The 25,347-nt window shown below is 38.6% G+C and overlaps 1 protein-coding gene across 2 annotated transcripts in view; it reads right to left on the reverse strand.

The window, feature by feature from the left end:
- Positions 1-25,347, reverse strand: part of LRRC36 (leucine rich repeat containing 36) — a 46,040-nt gene that overhangs the window by 16,027 nt on the left and 4,666 nt on the right. For both annotated transcript variants that reach the window (XM_072731706.1, XM_072731705.1), the window contains exons 2-6: positions 16,082-16,209; positions 13,082-13,274; positions 12,206-12,302; positions 8,465-8,553; positions 610-737 (exon numbers count right to left, since the gene is read on the reverse strand). In XM_072731706.1, the coding sequence (XP_072587807.1) occupies positions 610-737; positions 8,465-8,553; positions 12,206-12,302; positions 13,082-13,274; positions 16,082-16,209 (635 nt within the window). The remainder of the gene's footprint in view (positions 1-609; positions 738-8,464; positions 8,554-12,205; positions 12,303-13,081; positions 13,275-16,081; positions 16,210-25,347) is intronic.

A 25,347-nucleotide genomic window follows, 5' to 3' on the forward strand; every position in this document is an offset into this window, starting at 1 on the left:
AATTAAAAGTAAGAGGTAGGGGTGCTTGGGTGGCTCAGTTGGTTGAGCATCTGGCTCTTGGTTTTGGCTTAGGTCATATCGGGTCCTGCATGGAGCTCCATGCTCTGCAGGGAGTCTGCTTCCCCTCACTCTCTTCTCCCATTCATTCTCTCTCTTTCTCTCTTAAATAGATAAATAGATAGATTAGATAGATAGATAGATAGATAGATAGATAGATAGATAGATAGATTAAAGAAAAAGTCAGAGGTAGAAAATGTAAGAAGTCATGTAACAAGGGATGGAGACATTTGGTAGAGAGAAGAAATTTTAAAACTAGCCAAAACCTCTAACTGTTGTATTCCTGTTTGAGAGCCAAAACATGTGGCATAAAATGTGCTAAAGTTGTATGTATAAATATGCTACTTTCAATAATGGGATAGTAGGGGAGAGGGAAAAGGGAGATTGCAACTAATGGAGAAGATCCTCTGCATCCTGTCTGTTCTTCTTTCCTTTTAAAGGGTCTAAAATGCGTTCATCAAACAAGTCCTCCTAGATCTCATAAATAATTGAAAGTCCAATGAATTGTTAGTAGTAATCATTGACTAGTCAACAGGAAAGTGAATACATTACCTGTGTTCCCAGTGGGAAAGTGTCTAATTTCTGATCTGGTATAGCATTGTCCTGGGTTGCAGAAGTACTTGTTAGGGAATCCTTTATTTCCCGGTTAGGGAAGGGAATAAAAAGTCCTTTGTTTGAGTCTGTGTTAAAAGAAAAGGCACACAATGAAGCACTGACCAGACTTCCACAGCAACATGTCTATGGAAAGATACTGGAAGGGAAGTCACAAGATTGAGAGCTAGTTCTGGTGCTACCAGTTGGAAACCATGTGAACTCAGGCAAACTGCTTAATCTCTCTGATTTTTCCGTTATAAAACAGTGATGATAAGACCTAAACCGCCTATCTCTTAGGGTTGAGTTAAGGTTAAAACAAGGTAATTGGAAGTGCCTGGCTGGCTTAGTCAGTGGAGCATGCAACTCTTGATCTTGGGGTTGTAATTTCAAGCCTCACACTGGGTAGAGATTAATTAAAAATAAAATCTTTAAAACAAACAGATAAACAAAACTATATCCTCGTCCTGGCCATCCTAGAAACTATTATCAAAAAGAGCCAGTTGGGATTTTTATTAGATTGGAACACTTGTACAGAAGTTTTAGTACATATATTTTTTTAAGATTTATTTATTTGAGAAAGAGAGAGAGAGCACGTGTGACCAGGGGGAGGGATAAAGGGAGGGAGAATCTCAAGCAGACTCTGCACTGAGCTTAGAGCCCAACATGGGACTCCAACTCAGGAACTTGAGGTCATGACCTGAGCTGAAACCAAGAGTCAGTTGCTCAACTGATTGAGCTGCCCAGGCACCCAGTACATTCTTGATCAGTTCTTGATCAACTTGTTAATCATAGAGTTCTGGGATCTGGACCTTGGGGGGAATTTGGATGAAAATAAGAGTTTCCTGTTTAGGAAAGTTTTTTCTCCTAACAGGATTATGTAAGAATTAAGATAGTTTCAAAAACCTGGGCCTTAGTCAAACAATGTGCTCTTCTGCTAGTTCTCATCTGTAGGCTCTGGCAACAGAAAGCTCCTGTAAGCCAGGGAAACTGAGAATATGCAGTGAATAAAGCCAGCTTTTTGAAAATCCAGCTCCTCATTCCTTTTGGGGTTCTAAAATGCTTCTTATTTCTGAGTTGCCTTCTGGGACTGGAATTTCCTATTACTTCAATATAAAATGCTCTTCTACCATTGTATTTGACACAACTACTTTTAAGCTTTCAAAGTTTATGTTCTCTGGCCCCTATTGCACTAGTAACACAGAAGAGAACAAAACAAAGCAAAGTAAAGCAGAAATTACTGGTCTTACCCTGATTCTTAGTAGAATATGAGAATGGTAAGTAAGCTGCAATTTTGGGTACAGGCCTTCTCTTACCTTAATCCTACAGAACAATACTTAGACTTCCCAGATGTCCAAGACCCTGCTCCATCTTGGTTTTCCTTCTACTGTACTTATATTCTTTTGGAGATTCACAGGTTCTTTCAAATTCCCCAATGTCCATATTCTTTGCTGAATGCTATCATACCTTCTCTTTATCACCTAAATCTGGATGACCCAAAATCTAAATCTTAAGTCTGATCTCTCTTTTGATGTCCACACCTAAGTTTCTTGAACTGCCTCCAAGGAGTGCCCCTGTCCTAGACAAGAAAAACATCAGTTTTTTCTAAACCAAACTCATTATCTTCACATCCAGGCCTACTTCTACTGAGGCTCCCCACCTTCCACTCAAAACTACATCTCAGCACTGGCATTACTATTCAACCAATCCCTCAAGACAGAAACAAGTTCTTTGACTCTTACTCATCTCAAACTTCAATCAATTACCAAGGGCTATAGAATCATTTTTTGGAGGGGGGGAGGAATCTTTAACTTTATTCATATACCATACAATTAACCCTTTTACTGTGTACAATTCAGTGGTTTTCAGTACATTCACAAAGTTGTCAACCATCACCACCATCTATTTTATCTGAAAAGAAACTCAATTAGCTGTCACTTTCAATTCTCTCTTCCCTGCCAGCACCTGGCAACCATCAATATACTTTCTTTTTTTTAAATTTTTATTTATTTATGATAGTCACACACAGAGAGAGAGAGAGGCAGAGACATAGGCAGAGGGAGAAGCAGGCTCCATGTACCGGGAGCCCAACGTGGGATTTTGATCCCGGGTCTCCAGGATCACGCCCTGGGCCAAAGGCAGGCGCTAAACCACTGCGTCACCCAGGGATCCCTCAATATACTTTCTGTATGGATTTTCCTATTCCGAACATTTCATATAAATGGAATAATATGATATTTGGCTTTTTGTGTCTAGCTCCTATTATTTAGCATGATGTTTTCAAGATATATATTGTAGATGTATCAGTACTTCATTCTTTTCTTATGGCTGAGTAATGTGCCTTATATAGATATACCATATTTTGTTTATTCATTCATCAGCTGATAGACTTTTGGGCTATTGTAGATAATGCTTTCATTCCTGTACAAGGGTGATTGTGATGAATTTTTCTTTGTTATTTTATTTTAAAAAATATTTTAAGTAATCTCTATACCCAATGTGTGGCTTGAACTCACAATCCTGAGACCAAGAGTCACATGTTCTACCCAATGAGCTGGCCAGATGCCTGCCCCCCTTTGCTGTTTTAAAATAAGATACCAATTAGGGGATCCCTGGGTGGCGCAGTGGTTTGGCGCCTGCCTTTGGCCCAGGGCGCGATCCTGGAGACCCGAGATCGAATCCCACATCAGGCTCCCGGTGCATGGAGCCTGCTTCTCCCTCCGCCTGTGTCTCTGCCTCTCTCTCTCTCTCTGTGACTATCATAAATAAATAAAAAATTAAAAAAAAAATTAAAAAAAATAAAATAAGATACCAATTAGATCTATGTATTTTAGGTGTAATTCTATCAAAAGGTAAAACGAATTGGCTAAAAAGAGTTATGACCTCCTTCAACTCAGAGTTTATATGTGCTATATGCATGTAAATCATCTTTTGTTCTCCGGTAATCTGACATTCTACTCAACATAAACCTTCTATCCAAACCACCTGATTACTCAACTGTCTATGACCTGCTATACTCATTGACCCTTTCTTTCTTTTTTTTTTTTTTAATTTTTATTTATTTATGATAGGCACACAGTGAGAGAGAGAGAGAGAGGCAGAGACACAGGCAGAGGGAGAAGCAGGCTCCATGCACCGGGAGCCTGATGTGGGATTCGATCCCGGGTCTCCAGGATCGCGCCCTGGGCCAAAGGCAGGCGCTAAACCGCTGCGCCACCCAGGGATCCCCTCATTGACCCTTTCACACAGATATTCAAACCAATCTCACTAACCTCCCAGGCTATCCCAGGGCTCCCCTGTCTTTAACAGTTAAGGGCTTTGTTTCCACATCTGCCACAAAACCTTTTCACATATGCTTTTAGCACAGTCCGAGCTTCTATAACATGTGCCCATCTACATCAGTGTTTCTCACTCATTATTCTCACAAATTCTGAGAATATGAATCCAGTTTGAGCGATTTCAACTTAAGGAGCTCAGTATATAAAAAGATATTTTAAAAAGCAGATTGTATTGGGTGACAGTTTGGCAGTTTCTTACAAAATTAAACACTTGGTATTTGCCTGAAGGAGTTGAAAACGTATGTCTACACACACTGCACATGGATGTTTATAGCAGCTTTTTTCAAAATTGCAAAACTTAGAAGCAACCAAGATATCCTTCAGTAGGTGAATGGATAAATAAACTGTGGTACACCCAGACAACAGAATATTATTCAGCACTAGAAACAAAGGAGCTATCAAGTCATGAAAAGACATAAAGGAATCTTAAAGGGATATTACTAAGTAAAGAAGACAATCTAAAAGGCTACATATTTAATAATTACAACTATACACCATCCTGGAAAAAGTAAAACTATGGAGACAGGGGAAGATGGCAGAGTAAGAAGCAGCCTGTATCTGTCTTCCACCTAGGCAAACAATTATATCCGCAGAATCTGTCTAATGTAACTATTTTGGAATTCTGGAGTCTATTGAATGGCTCGCATTTCCCGGGGTGGGGGGGTGGGGGAGACCTGGAAGCTAAATTGAAGTTAACTTCAGTCAATTTCAGCTCTTGGCAGTATCAGTAGCAGCTACACATGTCCCACCCCTCACGCAAAAGAATGAAGGGGGACCCTTACCTAGTCATCCCTTCTCCCCTCTAGCCCCTGGAAACCACTGATATATTTACTAACTCCATAGATTTGGGTTTTTTTTTCCTCAATTATTTTTATTGTGGCAAAATACACATGACACAAAATTTATTAACTTAACCATTTTAAGTGTACAGTTCAGCAGTATTAAATGCATTCATAATGTTGTGCAACCATCATCACCATCATCTCTGGAACTCTTTTCATCTTATAAAACTGACACTATATCCATTAAATGCTAATGCCTTACTTCCTCCTCCCTGCAGCCGCTGGCAACCACCATTCCATTTTCTGTCTCTATGGTTTTGACTGCTTTAAGTACCTCGTATAGGTGGAATCATTCAATGTTTATCTTTTTGTGACTGGCTAATTTTGCTTAGCATAATATCCTTAAGTTTCACTAATGTTGTAGCATATGTCAGAATTCTCTTCTTTTTTTTTTTAAAGTTTTTAAAAATTTATTTATGATAGTCACACACAGAGAGAGAGAGAGGCAGAGACACAGGCAGAGGGAGAAGCAGGCTCCATGCACCGGGAGCCCCATGTGGGATTCAATCCCGGGTCCCCAGGATCGCGCCCTGGGCCAAAGGCAGGCGCCAAACCACTGAGCCACCCAGGGATCCCTTCTTCTTCTTCTTTTTTTTTTTTTTAATAGATTTTATTTATTTATTCGAGAAACAGATAGGCAGAGACACAGGCAGAGGGAGAAGCAGGCTCCATGCAGGAAGCCTGACATGGGACTCGATCCCTGGTCTCCAGGATCACACCCTGGGCTGAAGGTGGCGCTAAGCCACTGAGCCACCCCGGCTGCCCTCTTCTTTTTAAATAGTGAATAATATTCCATTGTTTGTATATATCGCACATTCCTTATCCATTCATCTGTTCATGGACACTTGGATTGCTTCCATGTTTTAGCTACTGTGAATAATGCTGCTATGAACATAGGTATACAAACACCTCTTTAAGACCCTGCTTTCACTTCTTTGAGGATAGGCCCAAGTGGAATTACTGCTTTACAGGGTAATTTTATTTTTATTTTTTTCAGAAATTGCCATACTGTTGTCCATAGTATCTGTACCATTTTATATTCTCAGCAAACAGTGGGACCAGTAGTTCCAATTTTTCCACATCCTTGCCAACATGTGTTATTTTCTGTTTTTTTAATAGTAGCCATGCTAATAGGTATCATTGTAAATGACTGGTTGGAAAGCACTGTTTGGAACAACTGAGCTAGTGGGAATTGTTCTCCAAAAAGCTTTCTCCTAGCCTGTAGCACAACCATTTGAACATGGCATAACCACTTTAGTCATATTGGATTACCAACAGTGCTTATAGGCAACACTTCCCAGGGGTCTAGCACAAACATAATTTTCAGTGGAAAGCAAAGCTCTTTAACGTTTCAAAGTAGCAAGATCAATTTTATATTAAAAAAAAAATCCAGGCAACAGCTGGAGCTTTCAAGAACCTTTAAAATGCCCTGTGTCTAGTAAAGCTAATTGTTCTCAGTAGAGAATATACACCTTAAAAAAAAAAAAGATTGGAACCCTGGGTGGCTCAGCGGTTTAGCACCTGCCTTTGGCCCGGGGCGTGATCCTGGAGTCCCGGGATCAGGTCCCACATCGGGCTTCCTGCATGGAGCCTGCTTCTCCCTCTGCCTGTGTCTCTGCCTCTCTCTCTGTCTTTCATGAATAAATAAATAAATAAAATCTTAAAAAAAAAGATTGATTGACTGACTGATTGATTTGAGAGACAGAGTGGGCTCAGGAGTGTGAGGACGGGGAGGGGCAGAGAATCTTTTAGCAGGTCCCTGCTGAGAACAGAGCCTGATGCCCCATAAGATCATGATCTGAGCCAAAACCAGGAGTCCCACACGCTTAACTGAATTACCCAGATGCCCTAAAACTATGCACTTTAAGACAATTCATGGAGGGAATTTTTATGTGTGCTAATGATGTAATATGACATAAATGAAGTTTAATTCAGCTTGTCTAAAAAGAGGCAGTCAAATTATACTTCATTATATCTTCATGATTCTGGAAATGGATATATGAATGTTTTTACCTAGATAAAATACAGGAAGGCTGTATACCAAATTATTAATTAGGATTGTCTCTAGGGTACAGGCTGATGAGTGATTAAAATGCTGTTCTTCATGCTTTTTAGTATTTTCCAAAATTATCACAACAGAATTTCATCAGGGGCATCTGGGTGGCTTAGTAGATTAAGTGCTGACTTTTGGTTTTAGTTCAGATCATGATCTCAGGGTCATGAGATTGAGCCCCATGATGGGCTTCAGGTTCAGCAAGGTGTCAGCTTAAGGTTCTCTTTCCTTCTCCCTCCCTTCTGTCCCTCTCACCATGTGTGCGTGCTCTCTCTCTCTCAAATAAATAAAATCTTAAAAAATAGAATAGCATCAAATTTTATCTATTTAAAATATGTATTTATTCATTTTAGAGAGCAAGCACAAGCAGGGAGGACATGGGCAAAGGGAGAATCCTAAGTAGACTTCCCACTGTATTTTTATTTATTTTTAAAATATTTTATTTATTTATTGTGTGAGCAGGGGTAGGGGCTAAGGGAGACAGAGAATCTCATGCAGACTCCTCACTGAGCACAGAGCCTGATATGGGGCTCAGTCCCACAACCCTGAGACCACAACCTGAGCTGAAATCAAGAGTCAGACACTTAACTGACTGAGCTAACTGGGTGCCTCAGAATTTCATCAAATTTTAAATATGAAAAATGCTATTTAAAATGAAATAAAGCAATCCATGCTCCATAATGTATGTGCACTGAGATTTCCAAGAAAGAATAATAAAAATCATACTTCACAATGGCTTATTTTACCATGAAATCATGTGAAACTGACTTATCAATAAATGTCCACATGGATAGATAAGTAGTAAGGAAAACAAAATATGTTATAAACTGGAAATTCTTAATGTCTAAGCTACACAGCCCATCTTTAAAAGTAATTGCTGGGATTTTAGGGATTAATTTTTTTCAGGGATTAATTTTTAGAGATTATAAATAATTTGGTATATCCTTCAAAGGGACAAAGGCCTCTACAGAATAAAGTTTTCTCACCTAAAAGGTCATCTGATGAGTGCCAGGTTAATCCATAAGGGTCCACTGCATGTCATTTCTTTTATGGAAAGCTATCTAGTTGCCTGTGTCATGATCATTAATGTGACATAACCACTTTAATCCTATTAGGTTACCAACAGTGCTTATAGGCAACACTCACCAGGAATATAGCACAAACACAAGAGATTCTGCAGCTGCAAAGGTTCAAGGTGGAGAAACACAGAAGGCCCAGGGTCTGAGCTGCACTGATGCAGATGAATCATGAGTCTCTGGCTAATTAATCAATCACCCTAGCAATGCTCAGGGGCCATAGGGACTGGCAATGCAATTTTCAGAATGTACTAAATGATATAAATGGATGTAAATGAAATTGAATTCTGAGTACAGCTTGTACTTGATGGGTTCTGGCTTAGGCCTACTCAATAAATAGGGCTTTTTCTGGTAGTGAGAGGAAGGAGGAAAAACAGTCAGTAAATCTTGTGCTTCTTCAAGTTGGTTACTTCTCAACTATATTGTCTTTGTCCTACCCAGGGTTGGCCACAAAAGCTGAAATAACTAATATTTTAAGCATTTTGTGATCAAAGAGAGAAAACTTACCAGTTTCAATTCTGTTATCAACATTGGCATTGATTTTTGATGTAGAGCTCTCGTCTGTCACACAGTTTTTCATTGTCTTCTCCCTAGAGCTGCCACAAAGAATAATTTATTTAAAACTCAAAAAAAAAAAAAAAAAAAAGCTGGAAAGGTTTCTGAGATCACTCAGTAAATGCATTTGGAAAACATTAACTCGTGGTAATCAGATTTCTTTTAAATGTTCTAGAAATGTTCACAAATATTTCAGTTAAGCCCATTTTTCAAAACCATAATATTACTGGGAATAGTGAGAGAGGAGGACACTATAGTTCAGCTTTTATTTATTTATTTTTTTTAAAGATTTTACTTATTTATTCTTGAGAGACAGAGAGAGAGAGAGAGAGAGAGAGAGAGGCAGAGACACAAGCAGAGGGAGAAACAGGCTCCATGCAGGGAGCCCGACGTGGGCCCCGATCCCGGCACGCCAGGATCACACCATGGGCCGAAGGCAGGTGCCAAACCGCTGAATCACCAAGGGATCCCCCTAGTTCAGCTTTTAAGGTATGAAAGTCGGGCAGCCTGATGGCCCAGCGGTTTGGCGTTGCCTTCAGCCCGGGATACGATCCTGGAGACCCGGGATCGAGTCCCACGTTCAAGCTCCCTGCATGGAGCCTGCTTCTCCCTCTGCCTGTGTCTCTGCCTCTCTCTGTGTGTCTTTCATGAATAAAAAAAATAAAGTATGAAAGTCAGGGCTCAGCTGGTTGAGCATCCAACTCTTGATTTCAACTCAGGTCATGATCTCATCAGGGTCGTGGGATGGGGCTCTGCATAAGATTCTGTGCTACGGAAAAAAAAAAAAAAAAAGACTGTGCTACGCTGAGCCTGCTTGAGATTCCCTTTCCCTCTGCCCCTCCCACCCCCGTTTGCAAGGGCTAGCTCTCTAAATAAAACCCCGCCCCCCCCCAAAAAAAGTATGAAAGCCAGAAAATTCAGAACTTAGACTGTTTTTTTTTTAATAAATATTTTTTCATGAGACACACACACACACACACACACACACACACAGAGGGGCAGAGACACAGGCAGAGGGAGAAGCAGGCTCTATGCAGGGAGCTTGATGTGGACTCGATCCCAGGTCTTCAGGGTCATACCCCGGGGCTGAAGGCTACACTAAACTGCCGAGCTATCCAGGCTGCCCTAGAACTTAGACTGTTTTCTTGACATAAACTTAGGTCTAAATGATTAAGGGAATAATAATTTTTTTTAATTAAAAAATTCATAGAGCACAGAAAGGAAGGTTCTGCTGCCAAGAATTATAGTGGGGGAAACTACAGCCATTAGTTAAAAAAATAAAAAAGACAAAAAGGCAAATGTTTGCACTTGATTGATACAGTATAGTAAGATGTAAGCACAGTAAGTACAGATTGGGACATATAGACAGGCCAGATGATGAGCCAGGCACTTTACACGCACCATTTCATTTAATCATAAAGGCTCCCCTATTATCTATAGGTTGGGAAAACAGGAACTCAGAAAGACTTAAAAAAATCTTTACTCAATGTTGAAGAGCTTTTAAGATATTAATGCTAGGACTGGGCACTTGAGTAACATTTTACCTCTGGGTTTGCAATCATATGGTAATTAAACAGAAATATGATGGTGCTAATTATCTGCCTTACTATGTATTTAATTATACATTAATTCATCTCTGTATTTCTGTAGTAAAGAGGGTACCCTCAATGAATTAAAATAATTAGTTCACAAAATATATAAACAAATAATTTTTAGGAACATTCCATTTCTTTCTATAGCAGGGTGAATTTTACTCTATATAAAAACCTCAATAAACTTGATTTTATTTTAATTTTTTTAAAGATGTATTTATTTATTCATTCAGAGAGAGCGAAGAGAGAGGCAGAGACACAGGCAGAGGGAGAAGCAGGCTCCATGCAGGAAGCCCGATGTGGGACTCGATCCTAGGTCTCCAGGATCACACCCCAGGCTGCAGGCGGCACTAAACTGCTGCGCCACCGGGGCTGCCCTAAACTTGATTTTAAAAATAGAGAACAAAAAAATATATATAGGGTTACATTATAAAATACATAAAGGATCAGAGCAGAGAGAGACAAAGGAAAGATCTCAGGCCAACAGAGCAGACATTGACTTCATTCATTCATCATTCAACAAATTATTTCTTGGAGCCTTATATGTCTCAGGCATTGTTTTAGGCACTAGGGAATACCGCAATAAATACAACAAGCAAAGTCCTAGCTCTTACGGAGGGAAAAGGCAATAAACAAAGAAAAAATCTCATTTTGGAGAATATTTAATTCTGGGATGCCTGGATGGCTCAGTGGTTGAACATATGCCTTATGCTCAGGGTGTGATCCTGGAATCCCAGGATCAAGTCTTACACTGGGCTCCTTATATGGAAACTGCTTCTCCTCCCTCTGCCTATGACTCTGCTTTTCTCTCTGCCTCTCTCTGTGTCCCTCATGAATAAATAAAATCTTTTAAAAGAAGAATATTTAACGTTGTGGAGACATGTTCATATCTTATCAAACTAAAAATGGTATGTATAGGAAGCAAATTACTATAAATATATGTATTATTTTATTATTAATGTATAAAGATCTATTATATAATATAGATATTGTATACACATACATATACCTAAAACTAAGAGGATATTTACTATAATTAATGTTTATTTCTGGGTAATGAAATTATGAGTTGCTTATTTATTTCTTCTGGTTTTTCTATACTTTCCAAAATCTCCGTAAGTATGCATTACTTTTACTATCAAAAAACAATACGAGGGGGATCCCTTGGGTGGTGCAGCGGTTTGGCGCCTGCCTTTGGCCCAGGGCGCAATCCTGGAGACCCAGGATGGAGTCCCACGTCAGGCTCCCAGTGCATGGAGCCTGCTTCTCCCTCTGCCTATGTCTCTGCCTCTTTCTCTCTCAAAAAATAAAAATAAAAAAATAAAAATAAAAATAATAATAATAAAAAGAAAACAATACTAACAGACACATGTACATGTATCTATAGGTAGGTACGCAGATGTCTAGAAGGATATATATCAAACATTACTAGTAGTTAGCTCTTGGTAGCACAGTATGGGGTGATTTTGACTTTTTTCATTGCACTTTTCTGTATTATGTAAATTGTAATGGACTTCTGTTTTCCAAAAATAATAAAGCTACTTTTTAAAAATAAAGAACGTGAGTTTTGGAGTAGAAGATATGGTTATCTTATTTTGATCAGGTTTTAGTAACAAGAAGTAGAAAAATCTACCTTTCAGATACTTTAGAGCTTCAAGGTCTGTTTACTTTTGGTTCTGTAGATAAATGTTTCCCTTACCTTTTAACAAACTAACCTCCATGGTAATATAAACCTTCTAATTCAATAGGAAAAGACCATGTACTGATTTATAACTCCAAGAAAGAGTTGGTAAGCATTTACAGGGATGATTTCTCATAGTATCCATATCTTTAAGCTTTGAACAGCAGCTTTAGAGAATTATCAACAATTAATCCAAAGCAGACCCAATAGTTCAAGAAAGCAGAAATGTTCCCTCTGAGGGCCAGATTCTCATCCCAGATAAATCTCGATATGTTAAATATTTTTATTTCTGATCTGAGGATTCTTATACCTTGTGAAGATTTCTGCTAGAAAATGAAGACATTAAGTTGGAATTTACTACTGTCTATGTCTGACCTAAACTTTTTTTTTTTTTTTTTTTTTGGTAAAGAATTGTCTTACCTTTTTTCCACCTCTAAAAGAAAATTTTCACTGTTGCCCAACTGACTAAAATGCAGCTTGGCAGCTTTTCTCTCACTTTCTCGCACAGCTCGGTCATCTGGAGGCAAAAACCATGGTCTGAGCATATTTCTTTTTTGGAGTAAACAGTACTGGGTCAGAAAACCATATTCACAGAGCAAAAACTAAAGATCAGTATCATATTCTTTTGTTAGAGACAGGTCACAAAATAATGCTATTATGTTGTCACTGCAGCAAGTAGTAACTCAGGGAGACTGCAGGGATACCATAGCAACAACTGCCACATAAGTGTAACTACACCTGCAGGAAAGTAGAGTTTAGGCAGCAAACAATTCAAATGGTCTAATATTATGTTGAAAGTTAAACCATTTCTGAAAGAAATTAGTTTCCCCACAGTAACTTTCCTAGGGGCATGTGAAATCCAAGTTTGTATCAATAAGAAATGTATACTCATCAATAAAATTATAAAGAAATGCAGCTCATTTGAAGGAATATTTTATTGCTCCTTGACATTAAACCCCAAAGAGTTGTTGTATTCATTTTCTATTGCTAATACAGTTGCAAATTTGGGGCACCTGGAAAAATAAATCTCAACCTGGAAACTCTTTGTTGGGGAGGAAGTGGTGGTGAAACCATCAACTGAAGAAAACTAAAGCTGGAAGTAACTGATAAAATCAGATTGTCATTCAATAATAAAGGACTCGTCATACATCCTGCCAACCCAAAAGAATTACATAAATATTGACTAATAAACAAATATATCTTGCCAGCGCACACTCTGGGCCAACACCCAAAAGGTTAGGAGGGAGCTGGTTTAATGTAAATTCTGGGACAAGGAACAGGGGAGGAGGGTCTCACCCAGTTTCTCCAGAGTTTGTAGTGTGTACACAGCAAAGAGCCTATAATCTGTATCTTTCCTGACAACAGGATTGAGTCTCAAATCTAGTTCTTTGAGGAAGGGTAAAGGCTGTAGGCGGGACACCTCCACTAATGAAGGAATGTTGTTATAATATAAATTCAGCTCTTGGAGTGAACATAAATACTGGATACCCTGCAAGGAAAAGACCACATTATGAAATCACACATTGGTAAGGACTAGGAATCTCACAGATAAATATATGGAAATATAAATAGATGGAAATATATCTATTACTTCCATCCTTAAACATGTTACCTGAGTCACCTGTGAGAAAGGCAAGGTTGAAACTCTTATTTAGATGCCTGAGAATAAGAACAATGCAGTCCATGGGCACTAGATGTTCTATATATTAAATAACCTGTAGATGTCATACATTTTCTCCTTACCAAATCTGACTGGAAATATCTGCAGTCAATTATCTACTTCTGTTGCTCCCTGATTATTCTCTTTTCCAGTGGTTAGCCCAAGCTACTTTTACCCTTCTCTTACCCTTGCCACATCCACTCTCCAGATCCCAGAAGCACCCCAATTTTCAAGAGGAAAGGAGGTAGGCAAAAGAGATAGTTCTAGGGGGTAGAAGGGTATAATTTTAAAAAATTAATGTGTGTGTGTGTGTGTGTGTGTGTTATATGTCCTTATATCTCAATGCCTCACGTTTAGGGTCAATGGAGTATATAGGAAAATGAAACAATGCTATATCTAATTCTTCCCTCTTGGAACAGTCTGGAACCCTTCTTATCCTTGTTTCTCCTTTCAGAATTACCCCACCCTCTCTATTTCTCTGGGATACTGGAGAGGAAAAGCCACAATTTGCCTCCTTTGCTGAAATCTACTACTGAAAATATTGTTTAATTTTTATGTATTTGGCTAGTTAGCTGCTTTTGCCCAACATTAAACTTCAAGACAATAATTCAAAACATGTACATATATGTATAATCATATTTTAGTAGTAAAAATGCTTAGCATAGAAGGAACTCATTGAGAGTAATTTCAGTAAAATTATTTTCCATCATGTATTTATGAAATAATGTTTTTTAGTCTTCTCTCATTCAAAATTACCATTTTCTTGTAGAAAATTTAGAAAACTCAAAGATATACACAAAGCATTTCTGAATAGATAATCCTGTTCACACTCCAATTCATTTCTTTCTGGCTTTTTTCTATTCCATTAGCTTCTATGTTGTGAAAGGATCAGTAGTTAGGAATAGTTCTCACTGACTTTGGCCCCACTCTCAGGGCAGAACACCATTAGGACTTTCTTTAAATGTGTCTAATGGCCTAGCTTAAGTAATCTTTTAATGTCTCTCAGTGTAAAAATCAAGGAAATGACTTCTATCCTCCTCTCACTTTTCCCACTTGGCATGAATTCATGTATTCCCCAAAGTTACACTAGAAATAATCACAAAACATTTATCCCCTGAGTAATTGAGAAAATTAAGAAAATTGATTCAGAACTGCTAGAGATGAGCATATATAGATAAGTCATAGATGCAAAAAAAAATGCAGAAAACATTTACTAAGTGCTTCCTATATGCCAAGCAATGTACACATGCTAATTTGATTAATTTTTACAACAGTTTTTTTGCCCAATTTACAGAAATGGAAAGAAAGTAAGATAAAAACAAATTATGACAACGTTCACTCAATTTTTTAGCCTGAAAATTAACAAAGATACATGTGAAGAGGAGACTTAAGTAACTCTGAACTAATGCTTTCTGAAATTGATGTGCCAAATATAAATGGCTGCTCCCCAATAGTCTGAAGACCTAGTTTAACTTGCAGCTTCTGCTTTTCCGAGTCCTAGCTGGAAATCTTGCTTGAACTTCCTCTTTTAGAGTCCTTTGTTTTTAGAACTTGACAATGAGTCTGGCTTGTCTTGTTGAATAAATATCCCCTTAAAAGCACAAAACTGGCAGAATAATCCATGAGATCACTGACTAATCCTGAAAAGCATTTGTGAGTCTTTCACCTTAAGCCTTGCAAAGAAGGGTTTAATCAAGACAGGCACCTAACTGGGTAAAAAGGTAACATACGGAAGAAATACCATTTGGGGATCTACCACAAAGAAAACAGAGGTGGAAGTTCTGTGTGGAACTTATGTGTGCACACTTATATTTGTAGAGCTCTTTGTGTATTTGCTAATCCTCACATACTCTGCTTAAGCCTACTTTCCAGTCCTGCCCTCTGCTCTACCATCCCTTGATCTATACATTTTTCTCTGTTTTCAAGACCACCATTTCCTCTTCCTCCTTGAAAACACCCACAGTAACAATCCAGACCAGTGTTTCTCCACATGTGCTCCATGTACCAACATCCTCAGAATCCCCTGGGTGTATCCTGAGTCCACCCCAGACCGGTTAACTCAGAATCTCAGAGTAGGAACTAAGAATATGTACTTTCACGAGGGCTTCTCATATTTTCTTTTTACACACATAAAAAAAAATGTCCTATTGCCTTAGCCTGTGATTGTTTAATATAATTTTCCTTGAGTACAAAAGAAATTTTCCCCAATATTTTATACCAGAAAATTTCAAACATAGAATAAAGCTGAATCAGTTTTATAGTAAATAATAAAATTTAGAAACATTTAAAAGGAAGATCATATATTCCCCAGGCTGACATTATCTATCTCTTATTTCTTTCCATCAAAATAACTTCTACTACTACTAAAATAAATTGGGCTGGAACGACTAGTTATAGAATATAGAACTTAGGGATCCCTGGGTGGCGCAGCGGTTTGGCGCCTGCCTTTGGCCCAGAGTGCGATCCTGGAGACCCAGGATCGAATCCCACGTCAGGCTCCCGGTGCATGGAGCCTGCTTCTCCCTCTGCCTATGTCTCTGCCTCTCTCTCTCTCTCTCTCTCGCTCTCTCTCTGTGACTATCATAAAAAATAATAATAATAAAATCTTAAAAAAAAAAAAAGAATATAGAACTTACCTTCAGACTTGTGATCAAATTTCTTGATAAATCTAAGGATCGGAGATTTTTAAAATTTCTGAAGGCATCACCGATGGAATGAATTTTTCCAGCATAAGATCCCTGCAATGAAAGAGACTCCACCAATTCTGAAAAGAGATCACCAGTAGATATATTATGAACTCTGCTTAGATAAACAACAGAGTCAGTAAAAATCGGTCTTCCTTCCTCCCATAACCCATTTGTGAAAGGCCCTACATCCAAAGTTCGTAAGAAGATCAGATCTTCCTTTTAAAAGCAGCAATGTTGCCTAATACAGTGATACCAAATCTTGGTTTTACAGAACACTTATATTTCTCTATTCACCCAGAAGAATGTGGTAAAAGTCTCCAAAAGTTCTGAAAACAAATTTTAAAAGGAATTCAGCAATCCCCCTGCTAGGATTTAGCCCTATCTATTATACTAAAAAATTCTGCCAGGATATATAATATATACATATGGGTATCAATCACAGAAAGGCTTTAGGATAGTTTAAAAAGAAAGAAAAAAGGGACGCTTGGGTAGCTCAGCAGTTGAGTGTCTGCGTTTCACTCAGGGCATGATCCTGGGGTCTGGGATTGAGTCCCATATGGGGCTCCTTGTGGGGACGCTGCTTCTCTCTCTGCCTGTGTCTCTGCCCCCCCCCCCCTCTCTCTCTCTCTCTCTCTTTCGGTCTCTCATGGATAAATAAATAAATAAAATCTAAAAAAAAAAATAATTAAAAAAAAAAAAAGAAAACTATCACAGGGTCCATCAGTAGGAGAGTAGAACTTAATGTCCTAAATAACAGTAGATTGATACAATGGACAAAGTACTAGATCTGTGGCTTTGTACAAGTCACTTACTCTCTCTGTACTTTAGCTTCCTTGTCTGTAAAATGGGGATAATAACAGTAATTAACTCATAAGGTGTTGTAGGGATTAAATTAATATATACAAAACTTAGAACAGTATCTGATACATGATAGTTGCTATATATGTGTTAATTATTGTTACACAATTATCAAAAAGAATGAGGTAGATTCGTAGATGATCATATGGAAAGATCCCAAAGACATTATGTGAGGGAAAAGTGTGTATATGTGTAACTATATTTTAAAGAATTTATATACATATATACTGGGATGCCTGGGTGGGTCAGAAGTTGGGCATCTGCCTTTGGCTCAGGGCGTGATCTCAGAGATCAGGGATGGAGTCCCACATCGGGCTCCCTGTATGGAGCCTGCTTTTCCCTCTGCCTGTGTCTCTGCCTCTCTTTCTTCCTCTCTGTTTCTCATGAATAAATAAAATCTTTTAAAAAAACCCTTAAAGAATATATATACACATATACAAATATAATATATTCATGAATATGGGAGAAAGTCCATTAGACTTCTAATAGCACTAAATAGAGAAGAATCTCAAAATTGTCAATAGGAACTCACTAGCAAATGTGATGAATCAAATAAAATCGTAATCAAAACTGTAAGGAGGTTCTGCAAGATCCAATTTGTGAGTTCCAGGGGACTGCACTGAACTAAGTTTTGAGGTTCTAGAGCAGTCTGGGCCCTATAAACTCTGAAAAGTAATAAACCGAAGGTCTCTTTCAAGACAAGACCCACATCAGGGAGAAATTAGTGAGAGTAGAATCCACATTGAATGCGACAGAAACAACAGGTTCAAAGAAAAAAGAAGATCAAGATACAAGTGGGGAGAGAAGCAAAGATGGCAGTTATCAGGAAGTGTAAAGCCCCCAGTTTTCAGCACTTTGTGAACATAACAGAAGAGGGAGCTCCAAAACCCTGAAACCAGAAAAGCTACTCGGATCCACTCTTACCATGTAAAAGTATAGGAAAACTTATTGGACTTAAAGAGCCACAGGAAAGGATTACAGTTCAATTTTATATGAGAGTAACATCACTAAAGAATGAAAGCACTCCAGAAAGATATATCACAAATGAAAGTTATAACTTAATATTTTGGAACAAGTTAAAAGATACCAAAACAAAATGTAGCAGTTCTTAGAGTGTGGTTCCTAGACCCCTGAAGGTCCCTGAGACATGTACAAGGGTCTACAAAATCAAACTATTTTTTTAATTACTTTAATAATAATATTAAAATATGGGCAGCCCGGGGAAGCTCAGTGGTTTAGCGCTGCCTTCAGCCCAGGGCGTGATCCTGGAGACCCAGAATCGAGTCCTACATTGGGCTCCCTGCTTGGAGTCTGCTTCTCCCTCTGCCTGTGTCTCTGCCTCTCTCTCTGTGTGTGTCTCTCATGAATAAATAAATAAAATCTTAAAAAAATATTAAAATACTAGTTAGCTTTTCCACTGTTGCACTTACAGTACAAAAGCAAAACTACCGGGGCCTTAGGATGACTCAACACTCATAGAATGCTCTTTACCATCATGTACTTGCAGTTTTTTAAAATAACCAGTTTCACTTAAGAATGTCCCTTAAGGGATCCCTGGGTGGCGCAGCGGTTTGGCGCCTGCCTTTGGCCCAGAGCGCGATCCTGGAGACCGGGGATCGAATCCCACGTCGGGCTCCCGGTGCATGGAGCCTGCTTCTCCCTCTGCCTATGTCTCTGCTTCTCTCTCTCTCACTGTGTGCCTATCATAAATAAATTAAAAAAAAAAAAAAGAATGTCCCTTAAAAAGGACATTTTTATTCATGTGACTAAATGAGAAATACGTATGAAGTACTGCTGCATAATGAAGTATGGTGGATGCCCTGAAGGAAAACATTTATGTGATTTTTTTTTAAAAAAAGATTTATTTATTTATTTTACAGAGAGTGTGTGTATGTAGCAGGGAGGGGCAAAGGGATGGGGGTGGGGAGAGAGAGAGAGAATCTCAAGCAGACTCCATTGAGCACGGAACCAACGGGGCTCTATCTCACCACAGTGAAATCATGACCTGAGCCTAAATGAGGAATTGGACACTTAACCAACTGAGCCACGCAGGTGCCCCACTGTGATTTTTGAGATGCCAGCTTAACTAGCTACTTTTTCTCTGGAATACCATTTTTATTTTTATTTTATTTTATTTTATTTTATTTTATTTTAAGAATTCTAATTTACATTTTTCAGCAGTTTTCAAACTTTTTGAAAAAAGGAAGATTTGAAATAAATCTTCAGGAAAAAAGGAAGATTTGAAAACAAAGATAGAACTAAAAAATAAAATAAAATAAAATAAAAAGTCCTTTAAAAAGTGAAGATCAGAGGTACCTGTGTGACTCTAGGGGTGCCTGGGACAGTTTGGTAGTGTCTTAAACACAGCCGTCTAAACACAGCTTATCAGATGATCTAGCAATCATGCACCTTGATACTTGCCCAAATGAGTTGAAAGTTTATGTCCACACATAAACTTCTATATACTTTTTAAAGATTTTATTTATTTATTCATGAGAGACACATAGAGGCAGAGACACAGGCAGAGGGAGGAGAAGCAGGCTCCATGCAGGGAGCCCCATGCAGGACTTGATCCTGGGAATCCCAGATCATGCCCTGAGCTGAAGTCAGACACTCAACCACTGAGCCACCCAGGCATCCCAGAAACCTCTAGGTTTATAGCACCTATACCATAGGTATATACCATATGTACCTTTATGTACATAAAGGCTTGTATGTATAAACCTGAATGTTTATAGCAATTTATAACTGCCAAAACTTAGAAGCAACCAAGATGTTCTTCAATAAGCAAGTGGATAAATAAACTATGGTACCTCCACGCAGTGTAATATTATTCATCAATAAAAAGAAATGAGCTATCAATTGAGCTGTGGAAAGACAGAGAAAATTTAAATACATATTGCTAAGTGAAAGAAGCCAGTCTGAAAAGCTTACGTATTGTATGATTCCAACTATATGAGATTGTGAAAAAGGCAACACTAAACAGCTCACTGATGTACAGAATGGTGACTATTTAATAATACTGCATTGCATATTTGAAAGTTGCTAAGTAGGTCTTACATGTTCTCATCACAAGAAAACAAATTTCTTTGTAACTATGTAAGGTGACAAATGTTAACTAGATTTATTGTATGTATACACAACAAAATGTATACAAACATCAAATCATTATCTTGTATATCTGAAACTAATATAACGTATGTCATTTATATCTCAATTAAAAGGCTTTTTATTTTTTTTTTTATTTATTTTTTATTTTTATTTTTTTAAAGGCTTTTTAAAAAGGTTAGTGGTTGAGGGTGCCTTGGTGGCTCAGTCGGTTAAAGATCTAGCTCTTGATTTTGGCTTAGGCCATGATCCCAGGGCCCTGGGATGGAGCCTTGCAGCCCTGTGTCAGGCTCTGTGCTCAGTGGGGAGCTTGCTGGTGGGGGGAGTCTCTCCCTCCCTTTTCCTTTGCCCTCCCCCACACTTCCACACACATGCCCTCTCTCTCTCAAATCTTTTTTTAAAATGGCTAGTAGTTGCCAGTGATTACATATTAAATGATTACTTACAACATTCTGAAACTATATGACATTCTGAAAAAAGTACTAGTAAAAAGATGAGTAGTTGCCAGAGGTTAAGTGGAAAGGGAGGGATGAACCGATGGAACATAGGGGATATTAAGGGCAGTAGAACTATTCTGTTTGATACTCTAATGGTATACACGTGACATTACATATTTGTCAAAACATGATCATACAACACAAAGGAAGAATCTTAATGTAAACAACAGACTTCAGTTAATAATAATATATTTATATTAGTTCACCAATCACAATAAACGTACCACAAATGCAAGATAATAATAGGAGAAATTGTGGGGAGATGTGGGGGAGATATGAGGGGAAGAGGGAGCTTTTACAAAACTCTCTGTACTCTCTGCTCAGCTTTTCTATAAACCTAAAAATGCTTTAAAAAATAAATTCAAGGGATCCCTGGGTGGCTCAGCGGTTTAACATCTGCCTTCGGCCCAGAGTGTGATCCTAGAATCCTGGGACCGATTCCCACGTCAGGCTCCCTGAATGGAGCCTGCTTCTCCGTCTGCCTATGTCTCTGCCTCTCTCCCTCTGTGTCTCTCATGAATAAATAAATAAAATCTTAAAAAAATAAATTCTATTAATAAAAAAAGGAACAAAGTACCCATACATGATAAAATATGGATGAACTTTAAAATACCATGCTAAGGTACTCGCTTTGGCAGCACATATACTAAAATATCATGCTAAGTGAAAGGAGCCAGATTAAAAAAGCCATATATTGTATGATTCTACTTATATGGAATATCCAAAGCAGGCAAATCCATAGAGACAGAAACAGGTTAGTGGTTTCCAGGGGCTCGGGTGAAAGCTGGAGATGAGAAGGGACTGCCTGATGTGTATAGAGTTTCCTTTAGGGCTGATGAAAAAAAATGTTCTGAAACTAGACAATAGTAATGGTTGCACAATGAACTAAGTGGCACTAGATTATATACTTTAAATTTTATAGTATATGAATTATATCTCAAAAAATTTTTTTTCCTGACTGAGGAAATATGCTGCCTGAGGGCAGCATATTTATAGTCCTGTAGTATGCAATGATCTGGTACCCTAAGAATCTATTACCATGAGACAAAAGCTAAGGTCAATTATTCTATCAGTGCCCTGCAGCATTTCTCATGTCTTTCACTGCAGTCTGTTTCAAAGAGCAGACATTTTAATATTTTGAAGAGAACTAGGATTATCACTCAAATGATAAACTGCCACAGTGATTTTTTATTTTTTTTTTTTATTTTTTTTTTTATTTTTTTTTTTATTTTTTTTTATTTTTTTAATTTTTATTTATTTTTGATAGTCACAGAGAAAGAGAGAGAGGCAGAGACACAGGCAGAGGAAGAAGCAGGCTCCATGCACCGGGAGCCTGATGTGGGATTCGATCCCGGGTCTCCAGGATCGCGCCCTGGGCCAAAGGCAGGCGCCAAACCACTGCGCCACCCAGGGATCCCCTACAGTGATTTTTTAAAAAAGATTTTACTTATTTATTCATGAGACACAGAGAGAGAGAGTCAGAGACATAGGCAGAGGGAGAAGCAGGCTCCCCATGGAGCCCAACCCAAGACTTGATCCCAGGACCCTGGGATCACAACCTGAGCCAAAGGCAGAGGCTCAACCACTGGGCCACCCAGGTGCCCCAACAGTCTTTTATGATTCATATGAAGTGCAAGGTCATTTTTTTTTTAAAGATTTTATTTATTTATTCATGAGAGACAGAGGAAGAGAGGCAGAGACACAGGCAGAGGAGGAGACACAGGCTCCAAGCAAGGAGCGGGATGCGGGGATCACCCTGAATCACACCCTGAGCCAAAGGCAGATGCTTAACTGCTGAGCCACCCAGGCGTCCTGAAGTGCAAGGTCTTAAAAGTTATGCAGTTTCAATGTTTATAAAAAGAGTGAAGACAAATAGGTCAGAGATCAGATCAAACATTGCATGTCACAGATGTCAAGAACAATAGAATAAACTTCCAATTTTAATACATGACCTACATAACCCCAATGGGTCAAAACATATCTTATCCATGAAAACAACACATCAAGTAAATAATCTCTCTATAGAAAATCATTTATAACTCCCTTGGAAACTGAATTCATAATCTTTAATAAAGCTTGTTTATAATGATGATGAAACACTTTCAAATAAAGAAAACTTTAGGGCATCCCTGGGTGGCTCAGTGGTTTAGCGCCTGCCTTTGGCCCAGGGCATGATCCTGGAGTCCCAGGATTGAGTCCCACATCGGGCACCCTGCATAGAGCCTGCTTCTCCCTCTGCCTGTGTCTCTGCCTCTCTCTCTCTGTGTCTCTCATGAATAAATAAATAAAATCTTAAAAAAAAATAAAGAAAACTTTAAAAAGGCCTCAGGAATCAACCTAAAAGATTTTCCACACGCCAAAGTTGGGACAAGTTCAGTAGCAATTATGATAATAACTACAATGGATTGGAACACACCAAAAACACTTAAATCCGTGAATTTATAATGATACTCAGAAAACAAAACAACTCTCTCATTGGTCACCTTTAGGGGATGCTAAGAGAACTCATTTTCCCAAAAACTGATAAATAAGCTGAAAAAAAAAAATCAAAGTATCCTGTTTTTCCTCTACAAACTGTACCTCAAGATAACCAAATAGTTGATAGGAAATGTCTTTTTTTATATAAGTCTTACAACTAATAAAAATGAAAGACAGAATTAGAAAATTATCATATCATTTTTGCAATCCCCAATGAATTAATGGACTTTACAGTTGTATTCAATAGCTGATAATATCACAAAAAGAATACCAGATAATTATATACTTCATGACAGAAGTATATACCCTCACCTATGAAGTAGTCTTGCAAAAAACAAACCAACCCAAATCTAATCAAGCTTCACCTAACTAGTAATTCATAAGAACAGGGGAAAATGTTAAACATCTTAGGAATGTCAGGAGCAAAATCCAAATTGTAAGAAACTATTCAAGACAAATGGCCTAGTTTCTTTAAGGACAATAGAAAATGCAAGGAAAAAAAGAAGGGGGAATCTATAGATCAAATAATATTTAAGACAAATATCGGGCAACCCCAGGTGGCTCAGCGGTTTTAGCACCTGCCTTCCGCCCAGGGTGTGATCCTGGAGTCTCAGGATCGAGTCCCACCTCGGGCTCCCTGCATGAAGCCTGCTCCTCCCTCTGCCTGTGTCTCTGCCTCTCTCTCTCTCTGTGTCTCTCATGAATAAATGAATAAAATCTTAAAGAAAGACAAATATCAACTGTATAATGTCATATGAAATAAGCCAAAGAAAGACAAATACCTTATGATTTCACTCATATGTGGAATTTAACAAAACAAATGAGCAAAGGAGAAAGGAAAAAGACAAAGAGAGACAAGCCAAGAAACAGACTCTTAACTGTTGAGAACAAAATGATGGTTACCAGAGGGGTGAAATAGGTGATGCTGATTAAGGAGTGCCATTGTTGGGACGCCTGGGTGGCTCAGCGGTTGAGCATCTTCCTTCAGTTCAGAGTGTCGTCCCAGGTCTGGGGATGGAGTCCCACATTGGGTTTCCCTTGGGGAGCCTGCTTCTCCCTCTACCTATGTCTCTGCCTCTCTGTGTCTCTCATGAATAAATAAATAAAATATTTTTTTAAAGGAGTGCCATTGTCAGGATGAACACTGGGTGATGCATGAAATCGTTGAATCACTATATTGTACACCTGAAATGAATATAACACTGTATATTGACTATATTGGAATTAAACATTTTAAAATTTTTTAAAGATTTTTTATTTATTCATTTGACACACAGAGAGAAAGAACGCAAGCGGGGGGGCGGGGCAGCAGGCAGAGGGAGAGGGAGGCAGAGGGAGAGGGAGAAACAGGCTCCCTGCTCAGCAGGGGATTCAACGTGGGACTCAATCCCAGGACCCTGATCATGACCTGAGCTGAAGGCAGAAACACAACTGACTGAGCCACCCAGGTGGCCCTTTAAAGGTTTTATTTGACAGAGTGAGAGCAGAAGGAGGGACAGAGCCAGAGAGAAGCAGACTCCCCGCTGAGCAGAGAGCTCAACATGGGGCTTGATCCCAGGACCCTAGGATCATTACCTGAGCTGAAGACAGACACTTAACCAACTGAGCCACTGAGGCTCCCCTGGAATTTTTTTAAAAAGACAAATATCAACCACTTACAGTAAACCATACATAGATCCTGATTCAGAAAAATTTTAGGACGGTTGGTGAAATAAGAAACCTGGTTGCATATTTGAAGATATCAAGAAGTTACTATTAAATATTTTTAGGTTTATAAGTGATTATTTTTAAGAGTTCTTATCTTTTAAAAATACATACTAAAATATATATGGGTTAAATCATATGCTAGGGATTTGCTTCAAAATAAACAGTGCAGGGGTTAGGCGGAGTAGAAGTTAGGTAAGGTATAGATTAAAGACTGGCTGTAAATTGACAATACGAGCTGAGGTGGGGTAATGGGAGTTGATTATTCTGTTGTCTCTATTCTTTTTTTTTTTTTAAGATTTATTTATTTATTTATTCATGAGAGACACACACAGAGAGAGGCAGAGACACAGGCAGAGGGAGAAGCAGGCTCCATGCAGGGAGCCCAACGCGGGACCGATCCCGGGTCCCCAGGATCACACCCTGGGCCGAAGGCAGCGCTAAACCGTTGAGCCACCGGGGCTGCCCTGTTGTCTCTACTCTTGTATATATTTGTATATTGCCATAATAAAAAATTATAAAATAATGGGCAGCCCGGGTGGCTCAGCAGTTTAGCGCCTGCCTTTGGCC

This window comes from Vulpes vulpes, chromosome 12 (assembly GCF_048418805.1).
Source record: "Vulpes vulpes isolate BD-2025 chromosome 12, VulVul3, whole genome shotgun sequence".
NCBI classification, from domain to species: Eukaryota; Metazoa; Chordata; class Mammalia; order Carnivora; family Canidae; genus Vulpes; species Vulpes vulpes.